The sequence below is a fragment of the Gymnoscopelus microlampas genome (genome assembly GCF_963454915.1).
Source record: "Gymnoscopelus microlampas genome assembly, chromosome: 21".
NCBI classification, from domain to species: Eukaryota; Metazoa; Chordata; class Actinopteri; order Myctophiformes; family Myctophidae; genus Gymnoscopelus; species Gymnoscopelus microlampas.
This window is the reverse complement of record NC_139958.1, coordinates 4,142,133-4,152,939: the sequence shown is the minus strand read 5'-3', so window position 1 is coordinate 4,152,939 and position 10,807 is coordinate 4,142,133. Positions and strand designations below refer to the sequence as shown.

Sequence of the window (10,807 nt, the reverse complement as noted above, 5' to 3'; positions counted from 1 at the left end):
GAGAAGTCATTTATTTTCTGATTCAAAAACAGAAATGATCAATGCTAGATATTATTCACGATAGAATCGCACAAACATCTTAAAAATCCACTTTTTAGGAACAAAGATTAAGGCATCAACACAGTTGCTGATTTCAGTATATATCCACCACCTCACAGACAGTAATACAAAACACAGGAATTCAAGTATTTCTTTATGAGAAGAAAGCTCTCTGTAGACAGACGTAACGGCTCTTTTGGACTACGAAGGGATAACCTTCCAGAACCCACGAAGTTCTGCAATGTTTTTTTAATTTACTTTTCCATCATAACCAGAAACACCCCCTGAAAGGAGGTGGTACACAAATAACTCGAAAATAGCCAATCTACAAGCTCACAACGCACATGTAGAGATCTGATATTTTCTCTGTTTTAGAAAAAAATATTTAAAGTAGTTCTGGGTTCCCAGCAATCACCTCCATGAGCAGGCCCCAAATTAGGTTTCAAGTACCCCTAAGGTCAATGCATGACTCCTTCTGATGTCTCTTTCTGACGTTAGGCCTGTCACAATTATTGCATCATCGCCTAATCGTAATCATTTGAGATAAATCGCAATTATTTTAGCATAATTGTCATAATAGTCATAATCATTTCCATGTTGGAAAATGTTATATTTTCAAGCATTAAAAAAATAGTGAAAACATCAGGTCTAAAGCTCAAACATTTTGAGCTTTAGACCGGCTATTTACACTATTAATGTTTTTTACTATAGTATAAAGTATCAAGTTAGCAATTGTGTAATTTATTTGTCATATCTGCCCTGTGCAACTTTAGTTTACAAAGCCTAAAAGCCAAACAGAAATGTCATTTTCATTCATAATGTTCCGATATTCAATAACTGAAAAACAATCAAATCGTTAATCGTAATTATTTGAGCGACAATTAATCGTCAAGCAAAATGTCATAATCGTGACAGCCCAATCGGACGTCTGAAAAAACATTAGTTTTGGACAGGCTTTTCTAACTTATTGGGACAGTCAGGACGTCTGACAGTCAGGACGTCTGACAGTCAGGACGTCTGACAGTCAGGACGTCTGCGAATGGAAAACGAATCCAAAACGTGTGAAATAACGTTTTCAGATCACAACACGATCCACCTGGTTCTTGTAGTCGAAAAAGAGCCTTTAAAAAAGTTTACGAACAAGCATTTAAAAAACTGACAGCCAATCACTGCACAAGAATGCCACGCATATAAAAAAAAGCACAGACCACATACAGCAAAGCCAACATTCATGTGTAGCGATTATAATGCTTAACTGCCGAAAATAGCAGATCTACAAGCTCACAACGAGCTTGTGGATCATCTATTTCCGGCAAGTGTAAATCAGGCTTTAACCTAGAGTCCAGATAAAACCCCAAATATCCTGTCCTTTCTGATAAGCCTTTATTAAAGGGGATGTAAGTGATATAGTTTTTGTTAAAAAACAAAAAAAAGTGTTAAAAAGTTAAAGCTCTATATTGTGATAGCAATCATTGCTATAGTGTTTGTAACAGGGGTGACATGGGTCTCCCTGTCTCTCCAGCTCTTTAGCAAACAGAAAACACATTTTCAGGTCAGGATACCAATTTTATCCAATCAGGAGAGAGAATGAACCCTACAAAGATCATTTATCAGCTTCAGTTTTATGGTATTTCAATGACAATTGTGTCCCCCCCCCCCCGTCACGTTAATGAACAAACACTGTTTATGAATACTATCATAACATAGAGCTATTAAACACTTAACGAAAACATGTCACTTAAACAGCCTTTAACTGACTGACCACTTGGAGCTGGTTCCTGAAAAGGTATAGCGCTACGAGCTTGTAGATCTGCTATTTTTGAATAGCCAAAGTATAAAAGGTTAAAGTGGTTAAAATTATTGATTGATGCCATATTAACACATTTTGCTGGGGACCCCCTGGAATCCCCCCACCCCCCCAAGGACCCCTGGGGACCCCACTTTTAGAACCAATGGTATAGACTATGTATCTGTCACATGAGAGAGTTAGGACAGTTATGGTGTTCTGGACCAGGTATAGACTCACAACTTCACATTGTGAATGTGAGTACTATCACAGAATATTATCACAGAATATTGTATGTGCCAATTAAGCTCAAACCTCCAGGATCTCATATACATATAATACTGTACAGTTAACTGTACATCCCTCATGCACTGTACAACTACATTTTCGGTGAAAGTTGTCAGGAGCCACCTAGTGGTGAATGAGGGCATTTCCCCGTGAGAACTTTAATGATGTCTGTTAAATTCCAGATAATCTTCTCTGGGTATATCCAAAGCGGCCAAAGTTGAGTGGGAAGATCAGAAGGTCACCGGTTCACCTCCCACCGGCCCACCCGTGCCAAAGTGTCCCGGAGCAAGACATTTAACCCCTAACAGCCCCTGCCAGCCTCAAGAACCAAATCCATTTGGTTCCATTTGTACACCCTCAAGAGTTACAAATGGATAAATGCACAGATTTTTACTGTGTGCATACATGCATGTACGCTATAAGCAAAGTCATTAAGGTTTTTTTTCTTCTTTTTTTCCCCACACCTATATGAAATATAATATAGAAATATTCAGTGACATCACTGCACTGACAGAAGGAAAATATCGTATGTTTTTTCAAACGAATCCTTGAGGTATTATTCATTAACAAACAGGAGAGTCATTTCAAAGCTGGTCTGAGTTATCAGCTTTGGGTCTTTTTCTTCTTTTTTTTTTTTTTTACATTTATACGAGAACACAATCTTGGTCTACAGCTACACAAAACTGTGGAGTTTTCAAGATTAGTGCGCGTTAGCACGTTTGGACCAGTACCTCAACCCATTAAGACCGGGAACGGATCTGTGGGTCATTTTTTGATTTCTTTGGCTATTCAAAAATAGCAGCTATATAAGCTCGGCCGCGCTACAAGCTTGTAGATAAGCTATTTTTGAAAATTTGTGTAAATCTTTGAATACATATATTTTTTAAAGCGAACATTTGTAATTCAAATTTTTGCCTCTTGGGATTCTACAAATGTGTAATAAATCCTAAACTTTTCATGTCAAAATTATTTGTATTTGGCCCCCATCTCAAAATATTTTGTTCCAGGGACCCCCCAGAAGCAAAGATTTGAGTTAAACATTTATATATTCAAAGATTTGCACACATTTTCAAAACAAATGGCAGATCTACAAGCTCATAGTGCGGCACTCGGTGCCGCGCTATGAGCTTGTATATCTGCTATTTTTCAATAGCCAAATAAATCTTAAAATGACACACAGATGAGTTCCCGGTCTTGGTGGGCCAAAACACCAAGGACTGCACATGGTACATTTTCCTATAATCCAGGCAGTTGATAGCTTTACAATGGCACATCATGTGGTATTATATAAACATCTACACAATGCTTGTCCCAGGGTTATTATTACACAACCACTCACTTACAGTAACTTTTCAAGGTGCTGTAGTAAGTGACATGTTTTGGTTAAAACAAGTTTTCTTTTTAAATGACTAAACTTAACTTCAGCGTCCGGGTAGTTCAGTCAGTATATAGAGCACTCACCTTTGGACCTATTTAACACCTATTTTAACAAAGAAATGTCACTTACATCACCTTTAAAAGCTGGTTATGCTGTATATGTTCAGGTAGTGGTGGTCATATCAGACAGAATAATATATGTGTTTAGAATGAGGAGAGCTAACAGTCATTTTCAAGTGAAATGGTTAATGGTTGTCAGTTAAACATTTGTATCATTCATACGTGTGTTGACACTACTAAACGTTCCTCTGTCAATAGAGTGATTTGCTCAAAGACTTGCGTCTGCGTTTCAGCTTCTCGCCATCCCTCCGCTCGTCAACAAGGAATGTGAATAGCATTATTTGAAATAGCTGGCTGAAAGCGATGAGGACATTTAAAATAACAAAATTAATTAATGAATTAATAGGCGTATACCTTTGTATTAATCTCAGTGCCGGTTACAAAACTGCAGAAAGGTTAGGATGCTACATTAACTGTGCTGGTTTAGATCTTGAATAAGATTGCGATGATTAAGAGAGTAATGGAGAGCAGTTTACGTTGTCGTACGATGGTGTCACGCCACGGAAATATGCTTTGCTTGTAACAGAGTATTTTTTATATTGTGGTACTTTTCCCATCACTGCTATTTCTATGCATTTGATGAATTACCTCGTGTTTTCCTTGCTTGCTGTTAATCACTCTGGATTATATTATAAATTATAAATTGTAAATTGTGTGAGCTTGTAGATTTGGCTATTTCCGTGGCGCGACACGGAATCGAGGCATACAGAATTTACGCCATCTAGGACTGAATAGTACATTAACACCAACGAATCCTTGGTTTCTTTAGGATAAACAGCACACTGGTCTGCTCACCAGTCAGTGGGAATTCTGATGTTAGTAAGAAGAACCATATAAAGAGAAATACACACAGTATGTATTGTGGCGTAACATGTTGAAACGATGTTACACCATTATATCCCAGATTGTCCCATCTCAGCATCATTGGAATATTATAAAGCCCTAAGGGTGTTTGTTAACCTGCCATTAGGGAAACCTAAAGGTTGCTCATACGACCTCAAAGCACGTTTGACCCAAATGCTATTGTTTTCCCTGCCACGTATTAGCCAGGGATTTTGTGGCGCGTTGTAGGCGCTGCTGAAGCGTGCGAAGTCAGATATGTGTGAAGTGTCAGGTTCAACGTTGGTGGGACAGAAGCGCCGTGTGTTGACCCCACCTCGTTTTGTGGTTTTCGTTCAGTGGGCCACACTCCGACCAGTGTTGATTTTGACGATTAAAATGATGACGAAAAATGTTGGTCGACCGCCACTGACGAAAACGAAATAAAAACAAAGCTATGATGACTAAAACTAAGACTAAATATAATGACAGTTTTGTCAACAAATAAAAACTACACTATAATGTTAGTGAGGGTCTAGTGGAGAAGAGATCCAGTAGAACTAAAAGACAAGTCAGTTTATGCTTGGTTGCACTCGGGTGTTGTGTTCTGAAAATAGCCGATCTACAAGCTCACAACACGTCGCAGCGACGCATTGTGAGCTTGCAGATCGGCTATTTTCAGCATGCAACCAAGTGTAAAATCAGGCATTACGACACCACGAAGGTACCGCCAAAATACATTTTAGTCGACTAACTCAACTGTAGATTTTGTCGACTATAATCTTATGATATTTAGTCGACTAAAACTAGACAAAACTAAAACATTTCAGATGACTAAAATGTGACTAAAACTAAATGGATTTTTTTTCAAAAGACTATGGCTAAAACTTAATCAAAATTTGCTGTGAAAATCAACACCGACTCCAACGCAAACTACAAACGCTGTGAAACCAGCACTCCCGCCAGCATGGCCCACAGCCCCGCAAGACAACGCGGGAAAACTCACACGTCGGACGGATCGGCTTGTGTTTCAGATGCGTTCACTATGACGTGTCTGACCCAGATGTGTGACAGTAGCTTAAAAATTGTGCTTTATGCTTCGTGCTCCTGTGTTTTCTTGAAAAGGGGCACGAAACCCGAGGCTGGTTTTGTAATTTTTGTTTTCCGGTTCAGGTTAAAAACCGCAGCAGGGTCCATAAGGCTGACCTTATAGTACGCTGTGATGGACACGCAGGTAGCAGTTGCAGCTAATGTTATTAACCCATTAAGACCTGAGGGCGATTATAAAAAAAAATCAGAAAAAGACGTATGTTGCTATATCAGTTGCTCCAAAATGATATGTATTTGGCCACGGAGTTAACTTAATTAGCTGCAGCTGCGTCGCGTATTAGCCTGCCATGTTTTGCATCCTCCTGCCGCTTTGAACCCGTATATACACAGTAGAAACACACCGTGGTCTATAATAGGCGTTTCACAGCCTCTTTTTTTTCATGTTTTTTTTTTTTGCTTCTTCACAGCGAGGTCTTACGGCTGTCTCTCAGGACGCCGTCCAGGCCGTTGAGCTGGCGCAGGAAGCCCCGGTTGGGGATGACCCCGCGGTGGTCCTTCACCGTCTTGATGGCCTCCACCAGCGTGAGGCCCTGGCGGATCATCAGGTAGGCCAGCACCAGCGTGGCCGAGCGGCTCACCCCCACCGCACAGTGGACCAGCGCCGTACCTTCACCACGCACGCACACACACACACACACACACACACACGCACACACGCACACACACACACACACACACACACACACGCACACACCCGGGAGAACGGGCCACGATCGTGACATTTTAGATGGAGAACGAAGATCAATTTTCATACAAATATTTTTTGTGTTTTTGTCTTTGAACATTGGAACTTAAAGGGATAGTTCACCCCCCAAAAATATATATTTATTAATCGATTAGTCACCCCATGGAGACTTGAATTAATGGATATTTTTTTTGTTTTTGTCACATTCCTAAGCCAATGACCAGAACCGCTGCCCAAATTATTGGCTTAGGAATGCGACAAAAACTGGAAAAAAAAGCCATGAATTCAAGTCTCCATGGGGTGACTAATAGATAGAAAAAAATACATTTTGGGGTGAACTATCCCTTTAACCACGTAAACCTCCAGCACCCGTACTGTGGGGAAAGCTTTCGCTGAAAATAGCGACAAGCTCACAACGCGTTGCGTTGCAACGCGTTGCAAAGCGTTGCAAAGAGCTTGTTGATCGGCTATTTTCAGCGAAAGCTTTCCCCTCGATAACAGACAATACACTAGTATAGAGCCCTGAGGCACACTCCGGTCAACCATATGGGGTTTAAGTGGTTAAAAATATTGCCTTTTTAAGGACTTGTAAACAAAAGATCGCACAGGGCAGATAATATGACAAATGATTAAAATATACGAAGAAATGATTGGCAATGACCGGTACTAATATTCTAGATAAATAATGTTCTATGGCCAAAACAGGTCAGGGTTAGTGATTATGTTTTGGTCAAAACAAAACGTTTTTTTTTTGTTTAAAGGTTAAAGCACTATATTCTGGTAGTAATCATTGCTATAGAGTGTTTGTTTAGGTCTTTAATAAACAGAAAATACATTTTCAGGTAGGTGACAAAATTTCAGCCAATCAGGAGAGAGTACCCATTCATCTGCTTATTTATTTGTGTCTTCACTTGTTTAATACAGTATGTATCTTGACTGAATTGTCTATCCTGATTGGATAAAATTGGCCTACCGTTAATACATTTATACTTAAAAAATAATACGTTTAGTGGGAAAAGACAATTTACAGTACAAGCTCACAAGGCGTCAGAATGCAGAATGACGCGTTAAGAGCGTGCTATTTCCGCTATTTAAAATGAAATTATGAACATTTTTCAACAGATTCGTTTATAGAGATGGATGCAAACAATTCTGACGGTTATGCACAAATAATTGGGATTATCTCAAATTATTGCGATCAGTCATAATTGTGACAGACCTATATGGGAGAAGGCTGATAGGAACACAGTTTTAAAAGCCAGTGGTGTTCAAACAGATTGTGGCCAAAATAGCCTCTGTGACACACTTTATGACTCTTATCACTCTGTAAATATCAATGTTATCCACACTAATGCCAAATAAAACATGTGACCGCTCAAAGGCTTATTTCATACGTTACACAAATATTGAGAAATTGCCGATCTCATGCATCGATGTGCGAAAGGAATGCGAAGTCATCAGAAGCCACAATAAGCATGTGTGAGAACATGATAACCGATATAACTTTAATGATGTTAAATTAATTGTATGTGGGCTTTACCTTAGCAACTCAAGACCATGTAGTCTAGGGAACAAAAACAAAACACACACACACAAACCTAATTTATATCTACAGTACATCTAGAGTAAAGAAAAATACAATAATCAATGGTAAACAGATACAGTACAAAAGCAGCATTCAAGTGTGGCCTATTCGGTCTACATATGGTATCCTTATGAAATATGACGATAGGCCAGGGATATCATATCCCCATCCCTCAAATACCGATAAAAATAAGCACACACAGATTGAAGAGCGAGTTGGCAAGAGGAAGGTCTATTCTCCACCCCAAGATGAGGCTGGAGGGAAGCTTTGTGACTTTGTGCCCTTTGCTATAAGAATGTATTATAACAAGGCACGCATAGGGCAACGGTAACTGACTCTCTGTGACTTACAGTAGTAGCATTATGACCAGGGCCGGATTTACCATTGGGCTAGGGTGGGCTGCAGCCCGGGGGCCCCCCGACTGGGGGGGGGGAGAATTATAGGTTAAAAAAAAGTAAAGTAAACTCATTAATGCCAGTTTGTCCTGTTGTTCTCAGTGTACAGCCTTGCTTTTTCCTCATGTGCTTTAAATTATGCCAATAATATGCATGTGTCATAATTCCTAGTTCGGGTAGTTGTAGTTTATCATTGTGTGGTAGGGGGGGCCTCATCAATGACTCAAGCCCAAACCTCCACAACCCTAAACCCTAAATACGGCACTGATTATAATGTTGTGTAACTAATGTAACATCCGATCTGTTGTCATCTGTAACGTTACCTGTGGTCTGTACCTTGCTGCTCTCTTTCTTGAGTGTGTGCGTCTGTATACTTTTATTCATAATGTGTTTATATGTCTTTATTGTGATGTTACTCTTCTGTAACTTCTGTACTTCTATGCCCTGTATCTGTCTCTGGCGCCTGAATCCCCCCCCGCAGTATCGATAAAGGTATCCACACACACGCACACACACACACACACACACACACACACACACACACACACACACACACACACACACACACCGTTTTCATTACTGCACTTGTGAGTTCATGACATTTTATAACCCAAAGGTGTCGTGCACCGACAAAAAATAGCAGATCTACAAGGCAAGCTCACTCACACACACACACACACACACACACACACACACACACACACACACACACACACACACACACACACACACACACACACACACACACACACACACACATATAATACCGACCTCCGCTGCTGAGCGCCTTGTGGATGAAGTCGGCGGCGGGGTAGAAGTTGACGCTCATGTCGAAGGTGGGCGAGTCGTGGGCCTCGATGCCCTGGTAGGTGATGTCCATGCCAGCGTAGTACTCTGCCCCGCCGCGCCACTTACTCTGGGCACAGTTCAGGATGTGGGTGATGCCCAGCTTCACCAGCTCACGCCGATCTGACGCGATCTCCCTGCACAGCGCATAAGACGAGACACACGTCAACACTTAATAATAATAATAGTAATTATAATAATAATCATTGCTGTCAGGCAGAAAACTCTTATCTCTATATTCCAACGTTATTTTTTTGTAAATTAACGCCCTACTTGATCATACTACAGTGTCACACAAAAGCATCAAAAGTTGCAGATCCACAGGCTGTTGAGCTTGTAGATCTGCTACTTTTTTTTTTTTTTTAATCTTATTTTTTTTGCTTTTCTGAGGGGGAGACACGCAGCAAAGGTCGCCAGGAACGGGACTCAACCTGTGACGCGCTGTCCAGCTGCATTAGAGCTATATATATATACATGTATGCACCTGGACCGCTAGGCCAGCGGGAGTCCCACTTTTGTTTATTACCAGCTTTGTAAAAGCTGGTCTATGTTCACCCTGAGGAATGTAGGCGTTTCCTTCCAAAATGGGGGCGTGCCCTTCATTTCATCTTTATGCCCACCGGTGAAAAGGGGCGTGGCTTTAAACAATGCTCTGGTGGCCAATGAAATTAACTACATTTCTGAAACGGTGTTCAAAGGAGTTGCATATGTTATTTAAAACTGCACGCATTATAAGGGGTTTAGCTTGCCACAAGTTGGTATAAACTTTTTGAAATTATTTTTTTCTTGTTTCTTTATCCTGAAAAGCAGGGGTCTTCAACAGGGGGTCTGGGACCCCTAAGGGGTCCTCAGAGCTACTATAGGGGGTCCGCCAAATCTTTGTGTGATAGGATTTCGTTTTTTTTACATTAACCACTTGAACCGTAGAATTCCTTTTCTGAGGGGAACATTAGCCGAAAATAGCAGAGAGGCGTTGAGAGCTTGTAGATCGGCTATTTTTGGCAAAGAGGCTATAGGTGTAGAGGTAAAAAATAGCAGGCTAAGTAAAAAAAAACTTTAATCTGAAACACAATTGTATACAATACAGAGTAGGGGGTCCCTGCTTCATCTCTCTCTCAGCTAGGGGGTCCTTGGCCTGAAAACGTTGAAGACCCCTGCTGAAAAGTAACAGTTTTGGACGTGTGAGGTTTCCACCCGACAGAGAGACGACGTGTAAGGGCCACTCACTGGTCTCCTATGTAGAGCCGGGGCCACACTTGGTCCGCGTGGTTGCAGGCCGTCTTGCCGGTGTACAGCAGCCTCTCCAGCTCCGCCACGGACAGAGTGGAGACCCGCTCCGGCGCCGCCGCCCTCCTCGGGCTGGGGGACAGGGTGGATGACCGCTCCGCCGCTCCCTCCCCCCTCCGGCTGGGAGACCTGGAGCTGCTCCTGGAGCGGGAGAACCGCGACATGAACGCCATCTGCAGCAAAGCAAAACAGCGTTGCCATGTCTGCTTATTATACGCGACGTTGGGCTTGTTTTTCTGTGAAGTCGCTTGTAAATATTGGTGGTTGCGTGTTTTTTTTTTTACAGGTTGACTAACCTGTCAATAGACAGAAGCTGCAATTAGTCCTCACTTTCTCAACACTTTCGCCAAAAGGCCAGCCAATGAGGGCTCGCCGATGGCTTCCCTTGTCCTCCACTGATCATGTTCAACCCAGATTTGGCACAAACAAGGGAATGAACTCTTTCTCATGCCCTACCCAAAGGAGTAAAG

General features: G+C 41.4%; 1 protein-coding gene across 1 annotated transcript; it reads right to left on the bottom strand.

Annotated features, from left to right (window-relative positions):
• Positions 1-5,940: 5,940 nt before the first annotated feature.
• Positions 5,941-10,510, bottom strand: dusp26 (dual specificity phosphatase 26; the record flags this gene model as incomplete). The annotated part of the gene is made up of 3 exons (XM_084046478.1): positions 5,941-6,146; positions 8,976-9,187; positions 10,278-10,510. 3 exons carry the CDS (start codon positions 10,508-10,510, stop codon positions 5,941-5,943), a joined length of 651 nt encoding a protein of 216 aa, XP_083902604.1.
• Positions 10,511-10,807: the final 297 nt, after the last annotated feature.